General features: G+C 59.2%; 1 protein-coding gene across 4 annotated transcripts in view; it reads right to left on the bottom strand.

The window, feature by feature from the left end:
- LOC101913500 (receptor-type tyrosine-protein phosphatase V-like) overlaps window positions 1-20,649 on the bottom strand; it is a 40,997-nt gene extending 20,348 nt beyond the window's left edge. For 2 of the 4 annotated variants that reach the window (XM_055819915.1, XM_055819916.1), the window contains exons 1-13: window positions 14,296-14,758; window positions 10,500-10,766; window positions 9,234-9,503; window positions 8,431-8,697; window positions 6,693-6,965; window positions 5,789-6,049; window positions 4,948-5,220; window positions 4,209-4,478; window positions 3,420-3,689; window positions 2,687-2,959; window positions 2,118-2,390; window positions 1,395-1,664; window positions 737-1,009 (exon numbers count right to left, since the gene is read on the bottom strand). In XM_055819915.1, coding sequence (XP_055675890.1) covers window positions 737-1,009; window positions 1,395-1,664; window positions 2,118-2,390; window positions 2,687-2,959; window positions 3,420-3,689; window positions 4,209-4,478; window positions 4,948-5,220; window positions 5,789-6,049; window positions 6,693-6,965; window positions 8,431-8,697; window positions 9,234-9,503; window positions 10,500-10,766; window positions 14,296-14,473 — 3,418 coding nt within the window. In that variant the 5' untranslated portion in view covers window positions 14,474-14,758. Of the gene's footprint in view, window positions 1-736; window positions 1,010-1,394; window positions 1,665-2,117; window positions 2,391-2,686; window positions 2,960-3,419; window positions 3,690-4,208; window positions 4,479-4,947; window positions 5,221-5,788; window positions 6,050-6,692; window positions 6,966-8,430; window positions 8,698-9,233; window positions 9,504-10,499; window positions 10,767-11,123; window positions 12,275-13,132; window positions 13,197-14,295; window positions 14,759-20,550 lie in introns of those variants that run through there. The other 2 variants (XM_013300899.3, XM_055819917.1) reach the window with 2 other exon arrangements.
- Between the last annotated feature and the right edge of the window lie 4,276 nt (window positions 20,650-24,925).

Below are 24,925 nucleotides of genomic sequence, written 5' to 3'. Positions count from 1 at the left end.
CAGATGCTCCCTGAGGGCTGGAACTCCCAGATCCCCCCTAGCACACTCATTTTCTCATTTCCACCCCCATCTCACCCCACCTTTAATGCTGCTCACCCTTTGTGGCCCCTTACTTGCCTACCCTCCTTCACACAGGTCACCCTCATCTCCGCAGCCCCACTGGAGCACCTTTGCTACCGCTGCTTGCACATGCATCCTCCAGCACCCCGCTGGTGCGCAGCTGCCTGGGCAGGGCTGGCACAGCATCTATACTCTGGCCTGAAGTCTTTCTGGGTGGGGAGAAGTGCTGGACTAGTCCATCTCCCATCTCCATGGATGGACTAGTCAATCTCCATCAGGAACCGATAAGGCAGCCTGTTCTCCTGGGAGGACTGGGATTAGCCTCTTGTACTACACTGATTCATTTCACAAACCGTTACGGTAACGTGGTTTCCACCTGCTGGAGGAGACTCAGTGAGAGCATGAGTGCTCCTGTACGAAGGGAGATGGGGCAGCACAGGCAGAGGGATGTCCCCACCTGGGCACAGCTGGGCAACCCTACATGTCATCAGCCTGGACTTGTACAAGTAAGTCTACAGTTGAACATCCACATGCCCATGAGGGTAATAGTCTGCGCATGTGCGTGCACATCTCCAAAGATAACAGGTCCCCTGTAAACCTCCCAGCCTTGCTCAGGACTGCCCAGGGGTGCGACATCTCCCACCCCTCTGCAGGGGACACTCCTCCAGGCACTCACGTGTCCAGCCACTGATGTTGGGTGCTGCTGCCTGGTATGGTCCAGCCGTGGCACTGGCTTCCAGGGAGTACTCATATCCTGGGGTCAGGTCCGTGAAGGTGAAGTTGTGGGTGTCACTCCCCAGTGAGGCTGTAGCTGCCACAGTGCCCAGTCGTGCGTGGTACAGGGTCAGTGTGTAGCCATCTCGCCCCCCAGCCGCAGCCCCCCAGGATGCGCTCAGCCTGTCAGGGTGCCCCGTGCTCAGCCAGTGCACAGCAGCCGGGGGCAGCGGGCCTGGGGACAAAACACAGGTCACTGCCAGGAGCCACATTTGGACTGAGAGAAAGGAGATGCTCTAAGTCTGCCAGGCCTGTGCTGCGGGAGGTGGGTCAGCCCTGCAAGATCCCAAAGGCTGGCTTTGCCCTTGACTCACCGGCAGCTGCCTTCTCCTTGGCCCTGCCCAAGCCTGTGGATGCATGTGGATGCATGTGGCCAGGCCACAGGATCATGTACAGATTCCCCACGCTGCATCTAGCAGGGCATGAGCACTGGGTGCTTGCATGGATGGGAGAGGAAGGCAAGGCAGGGTATGGCTGCACCAGTACGGCCTCTGATTTGAACTGGGAAGGGGGCAATCTGGTGGAGGTCAGCCGGCTTGCAAGTACAGCATCGTACTCACGTGTGCAGTGGGTGAGGTTGGGGGTGCTGGCGTGGAAGGGTCCAGCTGTGGCCTTCACTGCCACGCTGTAGTGGCTGCCAGGGCTCAGGTTCCTGAAGATGTGACTCCTGGCATCCCCACTCAGCACCGTGTGCCCAACAGGAGCGCTGGAGGCAGTGTCATAGACATCCACCACGTAGCCTTCTGCTCTTCGCCCCATTGCTTCCCAGGCGACCTGCAGCATGGAGGCAGAGGGGCTGCCCAGGGTGAGGTTGTCAGGGGCCAAGGGGTCTGGAAAGCAACTGGGAGACAGTCAGTCCTACGTGCCACTGCTTGCTGCTCAGAGCTATGAGCTATGCTTTGCCCAGTGGTTCCTCATGCTCTGGCAGTGCTGGACCCCAGCCCCCAGCTCCCACTGGGTGGTGGGCAGGGTGGCCACCAGAGATCCTCCCAGAGAAAAGCATGGGGAAAAATGGGCAGACAGTGCACGTGGCTCTGCATGCAGTAGCCCCAGGGTTTACAGCTGCACATGGCAGGGGAGATACCCAGAGCCTTTGAGGTGGGTGGTGAGGATTAGTTGCGGAAGGAGTGAGGACAATGAGCAGAAAGGTGGGACAACTGTGCGGAAGCTAGGGGCACAGATGGTTTGGGATGGGGAAGGTGGTGGTGGATGCTCTGCAAGGCTCAGATGGAGGCTCTGGGGCACAGTGGAGTGCTGTGTCAAACCCAGCCCATCAGACTCACATGTCCATTGGGTGACGTTGGTGGAGGAAGCTTCAAGCGAGCCTTTCACAGCAGTCACCTGCACAGCAAACCTGCTGCCTGCCTCCAAGTGCATCCAGGTGACGTTTTGGGCATCTGGACTCAAGGTCTGGACTCGATTCTTGCTCTGAGGGCTGAGGCTATACAGAACAACGCGGTAGTGGTCCCTCCTGCCAGGGGGCTTGTTCCAGCACATGTAAAGCTCTGAGGAGCTGCCTGGGTTGGTAAGGCTCAGGTTTGTTGGTGCAGCAGGAACTGTGAGGAAAGAAAGACATGTGAATCAGAGATAAAAATATCCAGTTCTGAACACGCAACTGTTTCCAGGGAGGACACTTGCATTCCCCAGGCAGCCAGCAGCAACTGGTCAGCAAGGGCTCTGTGCCCATATGGTACAAGGTGGCTGCAAGAGGCAGGAGATGGCTGCAGGCCAGCATCACTGGGAACCAGGCCAGGGCGCCCTCCTCTCCTCTCCCTGAGGAGATCTCCATCCTCTTCTGGAGCCCCTTGCAGTGCTCCGACCCAAATCACCCATGGATGGTATGGATGCTCACCTGTGCAGCCAGTGACGCTCCTGGGGAGGGAACGGTAGGGTCCAGCTACTGACCAGATACCAATAAGGTAGCAAGTTCCCGGTTCCAGCTGTGCCAGGGTGACATTGGTGCTGTCCTTCCCTGCTTCCAGCTTCCTTGCTGGTGCAGAAGAGCCCTCCTCATGCATGCTGAGCAGGTACCCATCTCTCTGCCCTGGAGGGGTCTCCCAGTGCACAGCCAGAGCCCAGGCAGTGCTGACAGGGCTTGCCAACAGGGAAAGAGGAGGTAGTGGGACTGCGGGAGAAAAACAGCATTACAGGAGACAAATCTGGGGTGCTCAGGGCTGACTCTAGTTTGAGAATGAAGCTCGGAGCTGCAGGACTGTGAGTATTTAACATGCTGTCTAAAGACTGCTGGAAGCAGTGGATTGCTCCCAGATAAAAGCTGCTCCCTGTGTCCCAGGTGGAAAAGGTACATCACCACCACAGCTTGAGACTGCCTTGCCCCAAAGCGCTGGGGCAGGCTCACAGCATGCACCACTCAGCTGCTGGGCTCAGGATGAGTGAGGGTCCCAACGAGAGAGCCAGCATCTTGAGCAGGAGACAGGCACCAGTGGGGTTGCAGGGACATGGCCACAGAGCTCTGCTGCAAGAGCAGCCCTGGGACCCCTCTCTTGGTCCTGAGCCCCTCTCCAGGTCAAGAGCCAGGCTGGGTACCAGAGATGGGTATGGGTGCAGAGGAGCTGCGTTCCTACCAGTGTAGGCGATGGCAGTCTGAGAGGAGGTGCGATGAGGCCCAGCCTGAGTAATGATCTCCATGCGGTACCGGGAGCCTGGCACTAGCCCCTCCAGGTCAAGCTGGGTGACTCCACGGGGGACAGACACATTCCTGATGATGGACAGGGACTCAGCCACCGAGAGCTGTACCAAGTGCTCTCTGCCACCGCCTGACTCCACCCAGCTGACATGTAGGTCCTGGGGTCTCTGGCCAGGCTGTACACTCACGTTAGCCGGAGACAGTGGATCTAGGGGGAAACAGCATGGAGATCCATGAGATGGTGGAGGAAAGCATGTGGGGAAGCCAGGACGCAGCCTGGCCTCTGCACAGACCTAAAGGAGAAGCAGTGGCAGCAGGCTGCCAGCTCCACTGTTGTCCTGGGGGAAGCTGCCCGCGCATGTCCCCAGGTGCTTTACTGAGAAGAGAGCACTCAGCTCCCCAGTGGGCTGCTATGCTCCATGGCCAGGGAGCAGCAAGCTCATAGGGGTCTTTGTGCTTCCTCTCTCACATCCCTCTCCCACCAGTCCCAGGCTGGCCTTGAGATCATGAGTGGTTTAGGCAAAAGGTTCAGCTTGACTGGGGAAAGCCTGAGCTGAGGAAAAGGGTCTTTTGGGGCCCAGAAGCCAGCACACAGCACCTAACCCATGACACGTGCTCCGATTCCCAGGGGCAGGGAGCATGCAGGTCTCACCGGAGCCCTCCCTCCGCTCAGACACGTCCCTGCCACTGCCAGTCTTGCAGAAGGCTGAGGACACTTCTCACTCACATGTCCACTCAGTGGCAAAGTGTGACGAGGATCTGTACGGGCCAGCAAGGACGGTCACCTTCAGGAAGTACTGAATGCCAGGGGACAGCCCCAGGAATGTGAAGTTGTTGGTGTTTGGCCCCACTGAGATGTTCCTCTGCACTGGATGGCTCTTGCTGTAGAGCTGGAGGTGGAACTGGTCCACATCGCCAGCACCCTTGTCCCAGAAGGCAGAGAGTCCCAGTGGGCGTCGGGTGTTGGTCAGGGTCACGCCGGCCGGAGCCAGGGGGTCTGAGAGAGAAGAGACATCCAGGCAGTGAGAGGCAGTTGTGGTGCTGCTGCCATGGTGCGGAGCGTGGGCTTGAACACGCTCATCCTGGGCACCTCTGCCGCCTGCCCCTGGTGGGCTCAGGTCAGACACCAGCCCCGGCATACCGAACCCCAGAACAGCCTGAGCTTCTGCTCCGCAACAAACACGGAAGCGGTTCCCCACCTTTCCCACTGGGTGACACTTGGAAGCATTTTCTGTTCATTGTTGGGTTTCTCCTGCACAGAAGACCCCTTTACTTCCAACCTGGCTGAATGTGGCTCTGGCTGTCCTTCCACTCCTTGTCTGTCTATGCATCCCTGGCCCTGGTTCCCCTGCCTCTCCATACGTGGTCCACACTTTGCCTTTATTCCATGCCATGAGCTTTCTGCTCTCATTGGCAGGCCATGGTTGCAATTTGCAGTAGGATTGAGGTGGAGGTATCACACTCACATGTCCAGTCTGTGGCTGATCGCACAGGGGATCTGTAAGGTCCAGCCATAGCAGCCATCTCCAGTGTATACTGACGCCCAGGGACCAGGCCCTCAAAGGTGACATTCGTCCAGTTGTTCACCACGGTCAAGTTCCTGACCCACTCACGGGACCTGGTTTCCCAGAGGGTGCCTGTGTAGCCGGTGCTGCCAGAAGGAGCTGCTTTCCAGGAGGCTTGCAGAGAGGTGCTGCGGCCCTGGTTGCTGAGGGTCAGCTGCTCTGGAGGCAAAGGATCTAGGACAGGAAAAGTCTAGAGTCACAGCTGCACCCGGACTGGAGTCACCTGGCAGAAGTACAACCCCAAATGTGCTGGGGCTCAAGTCCCTTCTCTGGGAAGACCCCCATCTGGCCGCCCGTGGGGTCTGAGCTGGCCAGCATCCCCCCTGCTGACACCCACACACCAGTTTGGCAGGGACTGGGCCAGCACAAGAATTCAGGCTGACATGGTGAGAGGGCTGCTCTAGTGCTGCAGGAGGTGGTGGGTGGGATGGTCTGGACCAGGGCTGTGGAGAGGCTGTTTAGGGTGGGTGCAGCCCAGTCAGTGCCACAGCAGGCCAGCCCGAGGGAGGAGGAGGAGGATGCCACTGGGCTCTGCTGACACTTGTGCTGGGTGACTGGGATACAGACCTGGGTCAGACACGTGCAGCAGCACTTCTGCTTTCCTCCTGAGCCTTTTGCCCTTTTATTGCATGAAGCTGCAGAAGACCCATGCTATCACATGGCTTGAGAAACGACATTGCAGGGAAGGGCAAAATCCAGTGGGAATCCCAGAGCTGGCTGCAGTGAGGGCTGTGGCACTCACATGTCCAGTTGGTGATGCGCCGGGGTGAGGATGTGTAGGGGCCAGCCACGGTGCTGACCTCGAAGGCATAGAGGGTCCCAGGGCGGAGGCCCTCGTAGGTGAAGTTCATGACACCTTTGAGCAGCGAGCTGTTCCTCATGGTGTGCTCCACCGGGCTGAGTGCCAGCATGTAGCCCTCTCCCGTTGCCTCCTCCCAGCTGGCCAGTAGGCTGGAGGAGCTCCCCTGGCTGGACAGACTCACACCAGATGGTGCTAGTGGCTCTGCAAGGGACAAGGACGGGATACTGCACGTCACTGCATGTGGCAGTGCATCAGGCAGCCAGATTGCTCTCTGGACACTCTGCAGCAGTCCCCCCGCCGAACAGGGGCAGCCAGCACCGAGAGCCTTTTATTGCTCTAGGCACCAGGGGCTGAAGGAGTGCCCCCCCGTGCTGCTTAAGGCTCCAGTCCTTCCTTCCCAGGGCAGCAGCACCAACCATGGCTCCACAAGTCACCCAGGAGGGCCCGGGCACAGGAAGATGCTGCTCGGGGGGCACCAGTGGCACTTCACTACTCACCAAACCAGCTGCTGTGAGCACAGGGAGGGGCAGCTGGCTCGAAGCCTGCCGAACTCTGAGCCCAAAGGTTACTGCGTAGGATCTAGTTTTGGTTTGTGCCTGACACTACCTGGCACAAGTCCATCAAGGACCTCCAAGTCCTTCATCACAGGGAACTACGAGGCAGCAGATTTTGCCGCTCTGACCCACAGCTTACTCTTGAGACCTGGTACCACTGTGCTGCACAGCCCCATCTCTGCCCCTGCCGCAATCCCCCTCCCCATCCCACCAGCCTCCCTCCAGGCATCAGCGCCTCCATCAGGCAGCAGAAACGGCCTCCAAAGGACATGCTGGGGCTTTCTGCTTACGTGTCCAGGCTGTTGTGCTGCGGGCTGATGCCCGGTAAGGCCCAGCCACCGCCATCACCTGGACAGAGTATTGCTTTCCGGGGCTCAGCCCGTGGAAGGTGACATGACCATTGTCGCCGCTGACAGAGATGTTCCTCGTTGGAGCACCATCCTCTCCCTCCTGCAGCGTCACCAGGTAGAAGTCCCTCCCTCCTGCTGGGGTGCTCCAGTGAGCCTGCAAGGAGCTCTGCTCCTCTGCACTGCTTAGGGTCACATTGCCAGGGCTCAGGGGGTCTGGAAGGGAAGGGAATGGGATTGTGTGCATCAGGATTATGAGGTGCTCTGGACCTCATACACCCCTGACCCTTGTTCCTTGCTTATCTGCAGGGTTACATCCAGCTTTAAGACGTCCTTTTGGAGCATGCTGTCTCTACTCCCTAGCACAACCATTCCTGGTCTAGCAAAACTCAGACAAAGCTGGCAGCCCAGCTCGGAAATTCCTAAAAGTCCCCCTCCTCTCCATTCGTGTCCTGTCACGAACTTGCTGATATTCCCAGGACGTGGCCTGGACCAGACTCCTGGATGGACGCCCCTGGCTCATACATCTGGCACCGGGGACTTTTGTTCAGTTGGGTAGGTCAGAGCTACAGCCAGCAACAGCAGGGATCAAGTCATTCACTTCATAGCAGAAACAAATGAACTGGGGCTGTGGATGTCTTCCAAAATCCCAGCTGCAGTCAGCAGTGAGCAGGCTCCAGCTTCCCAGACTGGCAGGTAGAGCAGAAGAGAGCTGGAGACTTGTCATCTGGTGGCACCCAGGTCCTTCCAGCACACGCCTGACCTTCCAGCATATGCCAGGATGAGTCACTGGCCACAACAGCTCAGAGTTTGCAGCTTGGCACCTCCACAATTTGTTGCTCCTCACTACAGAGGGCCAACACTTTCCTGGTGTTCGGCATGAGCCTTGCTCTCTCCAGGAGGCCAGGCTTGGCCTCTCCATTTCCCCTCTGGTTTTCCTGGTAACATCTGGGAGAGCAAGTCCAGGGACAGGCCTGTTTGCAGTGCTGTGGCATGGTGTCGGCAGCAAACCAGGGCTGCAGTGGTGGAAGTCACAGTCTCTCACGGCTCTTGTCAGCTTGAGCCAGGAGGTGGAGGACGCTGGGTTGAATGGTGCAGCTAGCTGGGGTCTGGGAGGACTACCCTCAGTTTCTTCACCTGCCAGAGGCTGGCTTCCTTGGCTGTGTTTGCACAGCACCTGGCACATTAGGGACATCCACCAGGATGAGGTTATCAGGTGCTACCAAAATATACTCTTGATAACAATCAAAGAGGACCAAACACCCATTTCCCTCCAGAAACTTCCAGTTCAAACCAGCTGAACCACTATTGCCTTGCCCCCTGTTTTCTCTGCTGCCCTTGGACAGCCCTGAGGCACATGACAGCCTGGCTCCAGCTGCACCGAACACTAGTGGGATCTGCTGCCCCTCCTGCCTCCTCCTCAGGGAGAGGCTGATCCCAGTGCATCTGAAGGAGAAGCAGGCTGGCACTGAGAATTCACCTGCCATGGTGACTCACTGGCCCTGCTATCTCAGTGCCCCAGAGCTGGGTCCTGGAGCAGCTTTTGGCCAGGTCCAAGCACCAGAATTGCACTCTGGACCCAGGGGTCTGGCAGGAGGCCTCTGGATTCAGAGGCTGGACCAGAGGCAGGGAGAAAACCAAGTCACCGAGGTCCTCCCCCACCCCTGGCCATCATACTCACATGTCCAAGCGGTGGCATTGGGCCCCACCACAGTGTAGGACCCAGCCGTGACACTCAGCCCCAGCCAGTACGGGGTGCCGGGGTGGAGATGCTGGAAGGTGTAGCTGGTGAGGCCCCTCCTGGCTGACAGGGTTGTGGTCACCGTCTGGGTGAGGAGGTTGCGGAGCACAAGGTGCAGCCAGGCGGCTCCCGCAGCACCTGCCCAGGAGGCGACGAGGCTGGTGCTGGAGCCCGGGCTGAGCCTCAGCTGGGTGGGGATGGAGGGAGCTGAGGGGAGAAGCAGGAGGCAGCAAGGTTCAGCACCAGGGTTGGGGCTCCCTGGACCCTTCTCTCTCCCCAGGGTCTCCTATGGCCACAGCTGCTCCCTTGCCAAGGGATGTATCTTCCACATCCCTTCCCAGGCAGGCTGAGGGGCTCTTAAGGCCCCTCCATACTGTCACGCTCTTTCAGGCTGCAGGTCAGAGGGGCTGGCAGCTTGGTAATGCAGCTCCCACCACCCAAGATCTTTTGTCAGGATCCCCGGATTGCCCTTCTTCCACAGGGACACAGAGGACACAAACCCAAGCTGCTGATCCCTCAGGGCAGGACCGAGGCGCAAGGTTTTGCCCCCAGCCCGGCACACTGGGCTTACAGCAGGGTCGTGAAAAACTCCCAGCTGCTCCCCATCAACACAAACTCTCCACCACAGCCCTGAAGGAGACCTCCCCTTCTCTGCCAGCCCAGCGCAAGGGTGCTGCATGCCTCCTGCCAAACCCATTCTCCCACCCCTTCCCTCCTGGGCAGGCACACCCATCGCTCCCTACCTGTCCACTGGTGGATACTGGTGCTCGCCTGGCTGGATCCAGCCAGCGTGCTGACCTTCAAGGCATACTCGCTGCCAGCCAGCAACCCGTCAAACAGGAACATGGAAGTGTTTGGCAGGATGGACACATTTCTCACAAGCGCCTGGGAGTCGCTGTGGTAGAGGGCAAGGTGGTAGCCATCTCGCTGCCCGCGGGCATGTGCCCAGGAGGCACGGAGCACCTCGGAGCTCCCGCTGCTGCTCAGGCTCAGGTTGTGGACAGGTGAAGGACCTGCATTGGACATGGCACAGACAGCGTTGGCTAGTTGTCTGGCGATGCCTGACCTGCTAGGCTGCTCAAGGGCTGGTGGGACAGTGCCTTCACCTGGTCAGGTCCTGCCAGCCAGCTCCACAGGACTCAGTCCCCCAAGCATGGCCCCATCACCTCCCTAACAAGTCACCAATCTCCCATGGGTTGTGTGGGCTGCACCAACCCCTTTGGAACCTCTGCACAGTCATTCTGAACTGGGCAGGAAGGCTTGATCAGGGACAGCACACCAGGTGTGTGCTGAGAAAGGCAAAGCCATCAGCACTTACCTGTGAGTTCACTTGCTGCCAGGTCCTCTGCTCCTGCCTTCCTGTGAGCACCAGCCCCTGCTCCCTGCAGCCACCACTGCTGCCTGACACCATTTCTTTTGCTGGTCAACCCCCTCCCTCCAACTCTACTCTCCTTTTCTAGGTTTTCCACCTTCACATGCACTGATTTACTCAAGGATCTTCTGTGGCGATGCAGGTAAAGGCTTCCATCCTCACCTGAGCTGTGGACTCACCAGCCCTGCCCCCTTCCCCCAATCCTTGGCATCAGCTAGGGAGGGCACAGAGCAAGGCTCGGTGGGTGAGCCAGTGATTGGCAGAGATGTGCCAAAATCATGAAGCAGATACTACTTCTTTGTAGCTCTTTCTGCACCTCCAGGCATAACATTTTCCACCCCTCAGCTCTCTGCAGTCCATATCATAGGATGGTCCATCATTAGCTATATTATTCCAGAACATATAGTGTGAACACTGCCCATGCAAGATCCCTCCACATGGATGAGAGAAAGATCCTTGGGGCTTGGGGGATGAGGGGAGGACCCTAATCCTCATGGAAGCAAAGAAAAACCTGACCTCCCCATGAATGCATGGGAGTCCACACAGACCTGTACTTCACACTATCCAAAGCAGTGTAACAATCACTGGTAGGAAGACTGAGACCCTTTGACTCTGCAGTTACTGGGGAACCCCTTACTTGTCTGTGCTGTGACTGTCTGGCTGGTGGTCTCCATGCAGGCAAACATGGCTGTCACCTCAATCTTGTAGCACATGCCAGGGGTCAGCCCGTGGAACCAGAAGCTGGTGATGTTGGGTCCAGCCGATCCATTCTGCAGCAGCGTGCCTGATCCCAGGGAGGAGAGGGCGAGCAAATATCCCTCGGCACCCCCCTCTGGCTCATCCCAGGACAGAAGGAGGGAGCCTGACCGGCTGTGGTCACTCACGCTGAGGTTCAGGAGAGTTCCTGCAGAGGCAACGCCAAAACCTTCAGCAGGGAGCTGTGGTGCTGCCAGTGTCCAGCCTGCAGGGCCAGGCTCCCCAGCCCACCCACCCTGGCACAGGCCACCACCATGGACACTGCCCCCCTTCAGCCAGGCGCAACCCCAAGGGCTCTGAATAACCTTTGGAAAACACAAGAAGGTTCAGAAACCCTCATGGACTGGAGTCAAAGGCATGTGGTCATGAAAGAGATGCTCCTAAGCATGGAGCATCTGTTCCATTGGAGAAAGACTAGAAGGCTTCAGGCAACCACATGCTTTGTCCAGACAGCTCTGGTTCATGGCAGAAAAGTTGCCTTGGCTGGGTATAATGCATCACTTACCACCTTGGCTGGTTTGAGCCCCCCAAAAATGTTGAAGGGCTCTGGGTCCACCTTGCAGAAGAAAGACAATGGCCAGTGAGGAAGCAGGATGGATATGGCAGTGGGGCTGTTACACTCCCTGCAATAGTCTCTGTGTGGTCTCTGACAGAGGAGAGGGTAAAGGCTGCTTTGGAGGGATCCAGGCACCGAGTTGCCACTGTCCTGCCCAGCACAGAGATGACATGGGAAGAACAGGGCACTGCATACGTGGAGGAAATGTGGGGCCAGATTTGCACAGCCCCCTGCTGTGGTGCGTCTCTGCCTTGACCGTGCAAGTTCAGCACGCTGTGGCTACAGGGCTGGTGCTCTGCCATCCAGATGGACTGTCTGGGGACAAGGAAGTGGCCTACAAGGCTTGGCCTAATTGGTGGGTCAGCGGCCAAAACTGCTATTGAATCTCTGCCCTTGGAGTTGCTCAGGAACCACCTACACAAACAGGAGCCAGACAGAGCCTGTCTGTTGGGACCAAGCTGGCAACATGACCCTTGCAGGCTCCATCTCTGCCTCCCCATGCCTCCACCAGCGGATGGCCACGCACTCCCCATCCTGTGAACCATGAGCTCTCTATTGCTTTCAGCATTTGGAAAACACCAGAACAACTCTAGTGCTAATAAGACATTTATGTAATAATTAGCACTTAAAATTTATGATGTGCAACAGGCTTACATGTGATCTAGCACGGCAAGAAAGTTTTAAACAAGCACGGCTATTGCCCCAGAGGTCTGCCCAGGGGGCTGCCTTTACACAGCAAAAGAGGAGCAGTGTGAGGTGAGCCCTGGGGAATGGGCACCTTTGGGACTGCTCAGGCGTTGTGTGTGGCCTTCCCACAAAGCTGGATAGTTTGGGGGGGGGGGTTTACATGCAAGTTGTTTCATGCAGTGCTGTTGTTTGGAGCCTGCTGCCACGCTGAGAGCTTCACTCAGCAGATGAGAGCAAAGGGAATTGGAGAAGTTAGATGGACACAAAAGGAGAGCATGCAGTCCCCCTGGGAAAGGCCTTCTCAGTGCCATCACTGAGCAGTTCAAGTGCAGATTTATGAACAGACTGCTCAGGAACGGTTATCTGAATGTAGCTGGGTGTCCACGGATCAGGTGCCTACACCTGGATGAGCTGCCTTGGGCTCCCTTTGCCGTCCCAAGATGCAGAGACCCAGCTGCAGCAGCTTGCGGAGTACAGGGCATGGCTAATGTCCTCCTGAGGACAGCCAGCAGGATTGTGCCCTGCGTGAAGTTCAAACAGGGATGGTTTTTCACTGCAGGCTCTTTCTTATCTCATGAAGGTATGAGTTCTCCTCTCATGCTTGTCTGCTTCTCTCAGGTTTCCAACAGATTGCATCGCCTGCCTCCATCTGTCACTCAGCAATCATCTTCACCCAGCAGTACAAACGCACTAATATCTAAGTGGGACCAGAGGCATCCTCCAGCCCTGAGGCCCATGATCACAACACTGCTCAGGTCCCCATGGATAAGATTTGCTAACCACATCGCAGACAGCGACATCCAGGTACACCCCATGCCCTGCCTGGGCCCACGCTGTGTGGGCCCCGCGCTGGCTCCAAGCACACAGCAGCCCTTGCTGGCTGCAGGGTGAGCACAGAGGTGTTGCCCCAGACAGCTCAGCACAGCCAGTGGGCTGCCCCATGGAGCACAATCCTGACCAGCCAGCCACAGGGGCTCTGTGCAGGGCACCTATGGCTGTGCTGCAGCTGAGCCCACTTGATGCTCTGCAGGAAGGAGAGAGCTTGGAGACTTGTCTGTCTCTCATGCTGCCCCCCATTAGGATGGTTGCTGGCGGAGGATGGGGCTGACTCCCTCCCCTTCCTTGGCCATTATCTGCAGCCTGCACTAAGTCTAAAGCAGAACATTTACAAAGTTACTCCCAAGTTCTGGCCCAGCACATTTGCTCATCTCACCACTCCTAGGCACCAAGACCGTGCTCTGCAGCCTGGGAACCTCTTTGCGTTGACTTACCTCTACCACTGAGTGCACCCTGTCCCTCGGGCCCTGCCCGTGCTGTCTGGTTGCATCCCTTGCCCTGGGGGGTAGAAGGTGTCAAGTGAGAGAGGAGCAAGGTGAGGTGGTTGGAGCCCAGACCAACGCCTGGGAGAGGTGCCCTGTGCCAGGCCAGGGTTCAGGTTAGCCAGGCACAGGTCCCATCCTGCCATGACATCTGAGAGCTGCGATCCTCTGGGCACTGTGACCCCTTTTCCCAAGGCAGTCCAGGTCACTCACTGCTCACATCACCTTCCCCTAGCTAAGGCAGGGAGACAGACTCAGCAGACATAGCTTGTGGGCTGCCTTGGCGTTCTGCACGTGTCCTGGGACTGCAGACCAACATGGGGTCATGCCCACGGGGAAAGACATCCCATCAAAACAGCCAGGGCACAAGGGAAAGATCTGGGGAGGAAGGGAGCTCTGGATAGGCCCTGGCAATCTCATTCCATCTACAGGCACCTGCCCTTCCCGTGGTCATGGGGGGGTAGGATGCAGGGATCCCAGACCTCAGTCCAGCTGCCGTCCCCCACGAGCTGCAAAGCAAGGGCTTGGCCTGAAAGCTGCAGAGCACCCAGCACCCTCCACACCACAGCAGGTGCGGAGCCACGCTCATGGGGCGCCCGTCTCCCCACAGCCTGCTCGCAAGCAGGGTGTGCGCTGCCTTAGGCTGAGGCTAGCTCCCTCCACATTAAAGGAAATACCTCTGCCCACTCTGTCCCGCAACAAGCCTCAGAGCAGCAATCATCTTTCTGCAGTTATTTTCCCCTTGGCTTTGCCGGCTGACTCACTTCTGGCTCCCCCACCGACTGCCGTGCTGCTGGAAGCGTGTGCTGGGGGGGGGGGGGGGGGGGGGCGGGGGGGGAGGGCCGGGCAGGGGAGCTGCGGACCCCCGGGAAGAGCGGCCGGGCAGTGCCTGGGGCGAGGGGCACGGCGCCGGGCCGAAGAGGGCACGGCTCGGGGGGGAGGGAGAGCCAGCTCTAATTGCAAACGCCGCTAATTTGGTGCAGCTGCAGGGCTGGAGCGCCAGCCCAGAAACATGCCGTCATTCCTCAGCGGGGCAGGACTGTGCAGAGCCACCAGCGAGCTCGGGGCCCAGCGCCTGCAGGGACAGTCGGGGAGCTGAGGCGACACGGGCTTACCTCGGCCAGCGTTCCCAGGAGCCGCGGCACCCACAGCACAAGCAGCAGCAGCGGCGGTGGTCTCATGGGGAACGAGGTGGCTGCAGATTAGAGAGATGACAAGTTGGGGGTGGGGGTAGCTTCTCAGCAGTGGCTGTCCCCAGCCTGTCCCCTCTCCCCTGGCAGCGAGGGGCTGCATCCCCGCATGCTTCCCGAGGCAGGTGACAGGCTGACATCAGCGGGGACGGCGCTGCACATCAGCGCCGCCGGCAGTCCCCGGGCTGGGAGCAGCCCCGCCGGCCTGGCCGCTCGCTGCGTGCATGTGCTATTGTTCCCGCGGGTCCGTGTCGCTCTGCGGTGGCTCCGCTGCTGTCCTGCTGCGGGCCTGGGCGGGCGGCGCGCCCGGGGGCGCGGAGGGGGGGCGCTCGCTGGGGCCGGCTCTCCGAAGGGCTGGAGCTCGGGCTGGCCATCCGGAGGAGTTCGGCAGTTGTGGGAGTTGGTGCGGAGAGGGGAGGAGACAGGGAAGGACGGATGGCGGCTCTGGGCTGGGAGTGCCCAAAGCAGCCCCCAGCCGGGGAGGAAGGGCAGACCGCAGGCGCCGGCCGCTGGGCTCGGATGCTGGAGGGAGCATTGGCACGAGTGCGGGTCCGGGGTGCTGTGCACCTTGCAGCTGCCTTTGTACCCAGCACGTTCATGCACCGTTTAGCTCTCCGTACACATGAATTTCTGCACAAGATGCTGATGAGGAATGGGAGGTTTGGTCAGGCGGGGTGAGGAGGGAGATGTCGCTCTGCGTGATGCCCATGGCACAGGGGCAGGCAGACTGGAGTTTGGGGTGTGTGTGCACGTATTGTGAGAGGTTCCTGCGCGCTGCATCCCACTGGCACAAAGATGCCTGGACCACGCTTTGCCCATTCAAAGGGCTGGCTGGGTCTGAGCTGCGCCCAGTCTGCTCGTAGGTTGTAGGAGTTGTACTTCCTGCTGCTGCCATGGGGAGCACGCTGTACCCCCCGAGCTGTGTGCAGGGCTGTGTGTTGTGTGGTGCTGTGCTGTGTCTGTGCAATGCGTGGCGGGATGCCAGCTCTGATTCAGAGCAGAGATGCCATTGGCTTCACATCAGTGTTGGAGATCTGGGACAGGGCTGGAAGAGGTTCAGTGGTACATTTATCCCAGAAGCCAGTGCAGCCTGTGTGGCCATGGAAGTCTGTCCCAGTAGCCAGCACAGCCACCAACAGGAGCTATTCAAGCTCTGCTCATTGCTGTGAGCCACCAGGCTGTCAGGGTGGGGCACATTCCTCAGCTGGCCCCAGGACAGCAGATTCCCTCCCCAAAAAACTCAAAGGTTTGTCAGGTGGGATCAATGACACACAGATCAGCCCCCAGTGCCTGGGAAAAGACGTGGGAAAGCCCCAGCACGTAACTGAGAGGAGGACACAAGGCCCCCCAGTCCAGGACCCATCTGCCACCCCAGGTCCATCCCCCAAACCTCCTGACAGCCCCCAGGCTGATGGGCCCAGCTGGGAAAGGAGACGGAGGACGTGAGTTCCCTTCCCTTTGCACGGAGGACAGTTAATTAAAGAGGCCAAGCGGGGCTGCTGCCAGGACTCCTGGACCGTGCCTGCAGGGCCACCCGCTCCCGGCGGTCCCCGTGGGCGGGGCTAATCGCTAGGGGCGGGGCCATGCCGCTCCCGGGCGGGGCGGGGCGGTCCCCGTGGGCGGGGCTTGCCGCTAGGGGCGAAGAACGGTGACAAGTCTCCGGCGGTCCGGCCCCTGCCTGCAGCGGGCGGGGTATGAAGTTGTGCTGGCCGTGCTGCTCAGCCCGGCAGTGAGGGCTCGTTTGTCACCTTCGCCTCCTCTGTTAAGGACTCGGAAGTCCCCCCAGCAGCGAGGCACAGCTCAAGAACCAGAGGCCCTTCAAGTCACTCTGTCCCCAGACATGCCCTCCCCCTGCACGCTGGTCACAGGGATCAGGGTGGGAGCAAAAGGCAATGCTTGGCTCCAGTGCAGGCAAGCTTTTTTAATCCTTAATACTGGCAGCTCTGGGGAGGGCTGAATGCCAAAAATGCAAGCTGTACATCTGCTCAAGTGATGGAGGCCCAGGGTAAAAACTCTGGCTCTTAGGGATCCCCTGATAAGCACTGGGGACTGAGGTCCACCAGCACCTGTGGTGGCAGGAATGACCCATCAACCAATGCCACAGACAGCTGGGGACACCCATCCCTGCTGCTGGATGTCAGCATGGCCAGGGGCTGCCCATCTCCCACAGGAGCCGAGTGAAAGGCGGGTGCTCGCAGGTACTGGAGGTGACACTTTCCAGCCACTTAGAGGGAGGGAGGGAGTCCCCCTCCATGAGCCGAGGCAGGAGGAGGTTTGGGCCTGGCTGCTGCTGTCTCCAGTGGGCTGGGGACTGTTTTAAAAGGCCCCTTTCCAGACCTGGGCGGCTGCAGCCAGCTGGGAGGAGGCTGGAGCTCCCTGCTGCAGCGAGGACTTGCCAGGTTTACCCAGGGGCCCAGGCTGGGAACTGGGAGATTATAGCTGTCTTTTCCCCAGACACGTCTGTAAAGAGGCTTTCAGTGGATGTCCCACGCAGGTCCATGGTGGGGTGCAGGCTGTCAGGCCATGCGCCCTGCCACAGCGGTGTGGGAGGTGACCCCATGTTGGCCGGGGGACTATGGGGTAGTTTGCTGCTGTGAGCAGCCTGGAGGGCTAGGATGGCTGAGGCAGAGGCAGGGGAGGCTGGGAGCGGAGGGGACCCTGTGGTGCCCCCACAGTGTGGCAGGTGATGGCAGAACTGAACTGGAGGAGCCCCTGGCCGATGAAGCAGACGTTGGAGGTTAGGATGGAGGGCCTTGGTGGACTGAGGATTGTGTTCCAGGGTGATGGTGCTGGAGGGACCCTTGATTATCAAGGAAATCCCTGGCAAGAGATTTGGCATCCCCCAATGTCTAAGGCATGTGACAGGAGGCAGTGTCCCCTGCAGTGGCGCAGACAGATTTTCCCAAGCTACAGAGTCAAGGTGGGGCTCCTCTAGCTTCAAAGCACACCAAAGAGTAGCTCCAGGCCAGCAAGAGGACAAACCCACTCACTGGAGTCCTGGGAGACTCCAGCTGGGACTGTCTGCCCTGCCCAGCTGGGGAGCAAGATGACCCCTTGTGTACTTGCTACACCTGCCTGCCACCAGCCTTACGGCAAAGCTGGTCGTCTCCATGTCCAGGCACTTGGGCCCAGTGGGATGGAGTTGCAAGGGAGGTCGGTAAATGTGGTATCTCAGGAGCTTGTTGGAAAACAAATTCTGCTGCCACAGTCCCGCATGGGAGTACAACTCCACCACCAGGGAGCTTCTCCGGGCATTGGCTTGCCCAAGGACCGAAGGGTCTGCCTTCCTTCCCTGATCTCTGGGCTGGGGAATCGAGCAGGGACTCCTGGAGGATAGTGTCTCCGTCCCGCCGGAGCCTGCTGCCCCGCTGTACCACCGCGCCACACCTCCCCATCCAGGAGCAGTGGTGAACCCTGCCCAGCATGAGGATGGGCTGGGAGGATGCCTGGGGAGGATGCCATGCTGCCCATCAGGATGGGACTAACCTCTGGGCACAGACCCAGAGCTGTGTCCCAGCAGCTCTCCTAGCCTCCACATGCTGCTGGTGGCCCATCACAGGGCATGCAGAGCTGGCACCCCACTGGCCATGGGCATGCATCTATACCAGTCCCACTGATTTAAACCTGGGGACCTGGTGGTTGTGCTCCCTGAGCTCAGCGAGTTTGGGCTGTGTCTGTGGTGGAAACAGCCCAGAACACTGGTGGGAGCCAAACCCAGGCCCTGTCCCTGGTGCCGCAGGGCTCAGCAGCCTCCAAACTGGACAGAAGCAGCTGCTCATTACGTGCCGGCACCACTCTCCCCATGGCCACCCCAGTGACACCATGCCACCACGGGTAAGGACAGAGAGAGAGCCTGTCTTCAGCTGGAGATGCCAGATCTCCCCTCACATCCCCCTGACAGTGAAGCCTTCAGCTGTGCCAGACCCAAAAACAACTGCAGAAGGTTTCTCCACCCAGCAGCTGGAACCAGGCCTGGAAACTCAGGGGCTGCCAAGTCATCACATTTTCTGTGAAGTAGCAAAGGCTACCGCAAGAAGCAGGGGGATGGGGAACGCCTCGCCGACCACGAGTGCTCAAAAGCTATGCTGGCCAGCGCTGGGGTGGGACTATGGGGTCTGTGCAGCCAAGCCACCAGGTCCTGCAAGGGGGAGAGCCTTAGGCTGGGAGATTGTTCTTGCCCTGGACCCCAGTGGGATCATGCAGTCTGGAGCAGAGAGAGGAAAGGGGACCTCTGACAGCATGTCCATAACTGGTGTCAGGTCTTGCTTATGCCGAGGGACAGCCGTCACAATGCAGTGAGAAACATCCTGTCTGGCAAAGGCTCCAGGCAGTCCTCCCGGGCAGTGCCCACCTCAGACCAGAGCAGAGCCCACCCCCCGTTTGCCTTTGTACTCCATGCATTGGCCTTTGCTCCAGGTGCCCTGGCCACAGAGATAGTGGCAACAGGGCTTGTCCCTGGCTTATCACCCAGACCTGAGGGTGGTCCTCCACACCTGGGGAAGTATGGCACCTCCCTGGGAAGCACTGCCTAGGGGCAGGATGAGCAGGGTGGGCAGCAGAGTGCGTGCCTGCGGTACCTGAGCATGCCCAGTCTCAGAGAGTCTGTGCGTGGTGACAGCCAGCGGGAGGGCAATGCTCCCAACGCTGGGCACAGGCAGTGCCCAGCAGGGTTCCTGCACATCGCTGCCAGGCGACAGGTCCCCCGAGGGACTCAGCCTGCCACCCAGAGGGGGCACAGCCATGGCCTGGCACTAGGCCGTGAACAACGCTGTCACTGCATGGAGGTGCCTGTACCCATGTCTGGATGGGCAGCACTGCTGTCCGCGTGGAAGCTCTGCCATCCGTCCCTGGGCAGGACCCCTAGCATCCAGCCTGGCACTCTGCCACAACATGTTGCCCTGGAGCCCCATGATGTGGGACACTGGGGCCACTGGGATTGGGCTGGGAGCAGTTCTGGGTCTCCTGTCCTGCCTCGGCCCAGCAGCCACATCCCTCCAATCCCTGTCTCTCCTTGTGCCCACCAGTGCTGTGAACTGCCCCAGGCCACAAGTTCTTCCTTCTGCCACTTCTGAGGTGCTGAGTGCTGCCTGGGGCTGCGAGGGAGGAACAAGGGGAACAGGCTGTTCCTGGGACAGAACCTGCAGAGGATGCGGGTGCTGCTGGGACCTCTCTCTTTGCAAGGTTCACACGCCACCGTTCTCCAACCCAAAACCCTAGAGCACTGGGATGCTCTTCCTTCAACCCCTTGCAAGTGTTTAATCATTTCCACATGGAGCCCTGCCAGCACCCCTGCCTGCCTCCTGCCCCAGGCTTTCAAACCTTGGAGCTCTTCCCATTTTGCAGAGGAGAGGGCAGGCAGGCAGTGGGGGACGCTGCCCTTTCTGCAGGGCAAAGCTGTGCCCAAGGCATACGCGGCCACACTGTGGGACAGCCAGAAGCTGCAGGAGTGACTCCCGTGCGCGGGTGACGCTCAGCGCTCCCCCCTCTCCCCTGCTTGCTGCTGGAGACCTGGCAGCAGAGCCCAGGGTGCCTGCGGGTGCGAACCAGGCGCCTGCAGACCTGGGAAGAGCAGCACTGCGGGTGACTCAGAGCACACCCAAAGCCTGTAGAGCCGGGCGGACCTGCTCTGCCCTCCCCCGGGTGGGGGTGCCGCCCCTGGCACTGAGCAGGCTCGGGAGTCCCCTTCCCCTGGCCGGGGTGAGAGGCACCAGGTGGGGAGGGCTGACAGCAGCCGGGAGAGTGCCTGCCCCACACCTACTGCAAGTAGCGCTAGGGCAGCACCTGGATGGCCCCAAAACCAGCCACCCCACCGCCACCAGCCTGCCACCCTGGGGTGCTGTGCCAGCACAGGCTGACAGCAAAGGTGCCCCTCACGGAGCCAAGAAGTAGCCACGAAGCAGCTCCCAGTGCCCAACTGCACTTCACTATGCTGGGGACCCCAGGCACAAGATCCCCCCTGCGCAGGCACAGCCGCGTAATGCCAGGCTCTGCTTCTGGCACAGCCATGCACAGAGGCTGCCCATTCCCTGCTGCCCGCCCCGGGGCCATGGGATGGGGTTTGCCCACGCTGTGCCAGAGCACAGGAGGGTTTGTGCTCCTTTCCCCCCACTGCATGCATCCTGGCTGCTTCCTGACCGCACAGCTGGGAAGAGAGAGGGGAGCAAGGAGTGGGACTGGTACCTCTCCTGGTGGGCATCCCCGGCATGGTCCGCAGCCTGTCCCCACGAGCCTGGTGCGTGCGGTGTCAACTTGGCGCACTCTCGCTTGCCGTTTACTCCCTCTTGTGCACAGCCCTGATGCTCAAGTCTGGGCTGGTCCTGCGGGAAGGCCCGCCTGGGCTTGCCCAGCATCTCAGCTGCAGGATGCCAGGGAGGAGGGATCAGCTGGACAGTCTCCTGCGACTCTGTGCTGGCAGGGGTCTGCGCACAAGGGAGGGTGGAAGATGCGTGCCGTGCCACAGGCTGGGCACGGCTCACACCTCCCTGCACCTCACCTGGGTTTGCACCACGCACTGCGGGGCACCCTGTGACAGGACCCCTGGAGATGGCGAGCATCCCTTCATGCTGCTGTTGCAAAGAGAGACAGGGAGAGCCCCAGGGCTGTGCTGGAGCCTACACAAACATCCAGACCCACACTCCAGCCCTGCAGGCGTCTGTGGGCTGTGATTGCTAAAGGCTTTGCTGGGGCCATCAGACAAGCCACCATCCCAGAGTGCGAACAGCCTGGTCTCTCTCAGTCCCTTGTCGAGGGGGTCATGGAGAGGAGCTAGTGAGTTGGCTCAGGAGGTGCAGAGCATTCAAAGAGCTGCTTCAGGATGGCACTTGTCATAATCCTGGTGTGTGAGTGGCCAGCTGGTCCCTGAGAGCAAGGAGAAGAGCCTTGCCAGAGGAAAACTGCGACCATGGGAGCAGGTCCCAAGGCATCCCTTCTCCCACAGTGGCAGGAGGAGGTGCAAAAGCCAAGGCAGTGAGTGCAAGGGCTCCTGTTTCCTGCAGTCCCAGGTGCAAACAAGGCCTGGAGCTTATGTTTCTGGTCCCCTTGCAAGAGGCTGGCCGGACTAGCCTAGCTTAGCCCCACGCGGGAGCAGCGGGTTCCTGTATCTGCTCTGTGGTGCATGGCAGGGGGTCTTCTGCATCTGACTCTTTCCAGTCCCACAGGGGTCACACATGTCTCAGTGGCCACTCAGAGGGGGTTCAGCCTTCCCAGGACGTGCACCCAACCCTGCCAACAGCTCCCTGTCCCACCCCCTTGGCTGAGCAAAGCTCTGCAGAGAAAAGGGAGAAGGGAAGGTGATGCTGGCTCAGTCCAAACGAGCCTGCCTGCACAGCAGGGAGAGTAGGAAGCCCTGGACACTGCTGTCATGCTCAGCAGCTACATGAAAACACAGCCTCCAAATCTGGAGGCAGCTCAGTTTCCAAACAACGCCACAAACAGGAAAACTCACCTCAAAATGAAACCAGCCCCATCCCTGGGGTTCAAAGTTTTCTGTATAAACCCAAACCTGCCAGGCGGCTGCATTTGCACACAAAAGGTTTTGTTTTCAGGAGGAAGGTCTCTTTTTCTGAGGAGTAAACACAAGATGTGCCCACCCTCCATGCCCCTGGGCGGGCGGCCTACCTGGCAGCTCAGGGTGAAGGCAGGGCATTGTCCCATCTTGCTGCCTGGCTGCTTTCCCTCTCCCATGTACCCTGCGAGCAGACCACTGCCTGCAGTGATGGTGACATCACGGCAGTACCAAGCTGCCGACCAGCTTGCCCTGCAAGCACTGCACCCTGGCAGGCTGTGGCAGCCTCAGCTCTTCACACACGGCCCCGTAGCTGTGATGCCCGGGAGGGTCCCAGGGTATGGGGGTGGGTGTAGGATGGGGCTGTGCAAGGGAAGAGCTGGTGCTTTAGCAGAGGGATCAACTTCTGCCTGTGGCTCTCCTTGCACCAGGGTGGTCCCAGGGTGCTGTGACGTAGCACCCAGGGGTGCTCCCCTCCCAACAGCATGGCTGCAGCCTTGCCAGCGCCTGCTTCTGCAGCTTCTCAGCTACTCGCTGGCATCTCCCATAGCACCCAGAGCCAAAACCAACACGAGCCTGTCTCTTTGGCTGTCAGCAGTACCTGCTAGTTTCTGTGTCCAGCCATCCCAAAAAAGGCAGCTCTGCTTCTTCATGGGAGCAACTGGGGGACTCCCACCCTGGTTCTACTTCCCTCAGCTCAGCTGAAGGCCCCCCTCGAGACCACCCTCCCCAGGCTGACACATGTTCAGGGCTGGCACAGCTGCAGCCTGGCTGCTCCCTGGGGTGCTGCCATAGGTGGCATCCACCCATCGCAGTGGAAGCTGCTTCCTGGGACATGTCTTGGCCATGGGTGCGAGTCTCACAGCTGGCAGTTGCTAAAGGCTTTGCTGGCACAAGCTTGGCCTCACCAGGCAGGTGCTGCAGTTCTGGAGCAGAGGTGAGGTGGTCACAGAGGGATGCAGGATCAGCCCCCTCCACGACTGCCTGCTGACAATTCTCCAGATCCCTGTGAAGTGTGTCTACCTTCAGCCACATCCTCTGCTGCTTGACTTGGGACAGTGGGACCATTCGTTGGGTCTCACAGAGTGACATGGGGCTCAGCCTTGCCTGGCCAGGGGTCTCTGTGTGTCCATGGAGTTGAATATGCTGGTTTGAGGGTTTGGGGGCATGGGGGGTTTGTGGGGCTTGCAGATCTTCCCAGATGCCAGGCTTGGAGAGCTGGTCCCTACCTAAAGCGCTGGCAGAAGCTATTTTCACCTCTGAGCTGGGACACACCCACCCTGCCTCAGTTTACCATCTGTGCACCGGGAAGCAGAGGTGCTCTGCTGCTGGAGGGGAGGGAGGGTGAGCAGGCAGCAGGCTGGTAACGGGGACACATCAAGCTTTTCGGAGTCTCCTCATCGCTCCCTGAGCTGTCATTAGCAGTGAGTTTGGCACCTGGGCTGTGAAGCCACGCTGTCTTGCTTGTCCCACGAGTGGTGCAGCTGGGCTGGGCTGGCTGCAGGGTCTGGGAGGGACTGCCCCAGGGCTCAGAGGGATCAGCCAGGCTGCAGTTTGGCTTGAGCCACTTGGCTGGGAGAGCCTAAAACAACAAACATTGCAGAATAAGCGAATGTTTCATTGCTTTTTCCTGGTCAAGCAGTTTCCTGTTTTCTTAGCAGCTCTTCTAGTGCCACTGGGGCAGAGGACTTGTCCACGCAGAGCCTGGTCCCACAGCAGACCCTTACTGCGGAGGCAAGTTCCTGCTGCTTGACATCTGGCAGAGAAAGAAGACACAGAAAATTGGCTTTAGGATCAGCTGCAGTCTTTAGCAGAGACCTGCAGCAGGAGACAGCGCTATTCTCTTCCCCTCTGGGCTGAATTCGTAGTCTTACCTAGGTCAAAACAGGCTGGACGCCACTTGTTTATAGAGCCTCCCTGGTGTTCCAGCCTTCCACGGCCCTGCCTCGGTGGGTGGGTGGCTGCTGGAGGAGCCGCACTGTGCGCAGCCCCGTCGTCTCTGCATTGCTGCCCTCTGGCTGCCTCTGCGCATCTGTGGCGAGTCTCTGGCTGGAGAGATGGGACCTCTGCGGCCGTCATGGGGCTCTGGCTCTTGCAAGATGCACCACAACTCAGGAACCTCCTTTTGGGAGCAGATCGAAGCAGTTTACTGCACCATCAGCCCGGGCGTGGGTGCTGGCAGCCTAATGCCAAACTACAGGACTGAGGACTTGAATTCAGAGAATTTGTCTCCTCGCTCATGCCATGTACCTCATATGGTCCCGGCTGCCTGGGTGCATGTCCTGTCTGTAGGGCATGCCCTGCTGTGCTAAGACAGGATTGTTTTGGTGGGATTCAGGGCAAGGAGGCTGATTCTCTTGTGCTCAAGGGGGGTCTTGCAGGGTGCTGTATCATAGGGATTAACGGCAGTGGATTTGCATTTGCAGGGGGTAGCAAGGCTTTTCTGTAGGCTCTCCTGCCTTAAAAAGACACTTTAACAGAATGCAGGAAAACAGCATGGAAAGCTCTGGAAAACAAGGCTCTCAGTGAAAGATCTGACAGGCCTCAGCTCTATAGTTTGCCCAAGAAAACAGGAAGAAGCCACCAGGGCGAGTTATGCAAGTATCTGCATAGAGAAAAGGTGCCTTCTGTCCAGCAGCAGCAGCCAACACGCCAGCAGGTGGGAACTGGAGAAGCTGGGTGCTTGGGTCAGCTTCACCCCACACCACTGGTCTTTCAGGCAGCTCCAGCTGATCCCCACCTCTAGGACTCCACACAGAAGCTGCTGGCACATCCTCCCTGGCATGCTCCATGCAGCAGCAAGGCCCTTTGCTCCCAGTTAGCTGCATCCACAGGTCCATCCTGTGCTGGGGCCAGACGGTGCAGCCAGCATCACATGCTTGGGCTGTTTTTAGTGAGGTTAAGAAACTTAGACCCTGTGGAGTGACAAACTCGGCATCTGTTTGACTTGTACCTATTTCTGCACCGGACGTTGGCTGAAAGTGGGCTATTTTTAACCATCCCTGGTTTACTATCTTCTTTCTAGCTGTTATCAGAGGCTAGGAGAGGATC

The sequence above is a fragment of the Falco peregrinus genome, chromosome 16 (genome assembly GCF_023634155.1).
Source record: "Falco peregrinus isolate bFalPer1 chromosome 16, bFalPer1.pri, whole genome shotgun sequence".
NCBI classification, from domain to species: Eukaryota; Metazoa; Chordata; class Aves; order Falconiformes; family Falconidae; genus Falco; species Falco peregrinus.
This window is presented reverse-complemented; position numbering and strand designations above follow the sequence as displayed.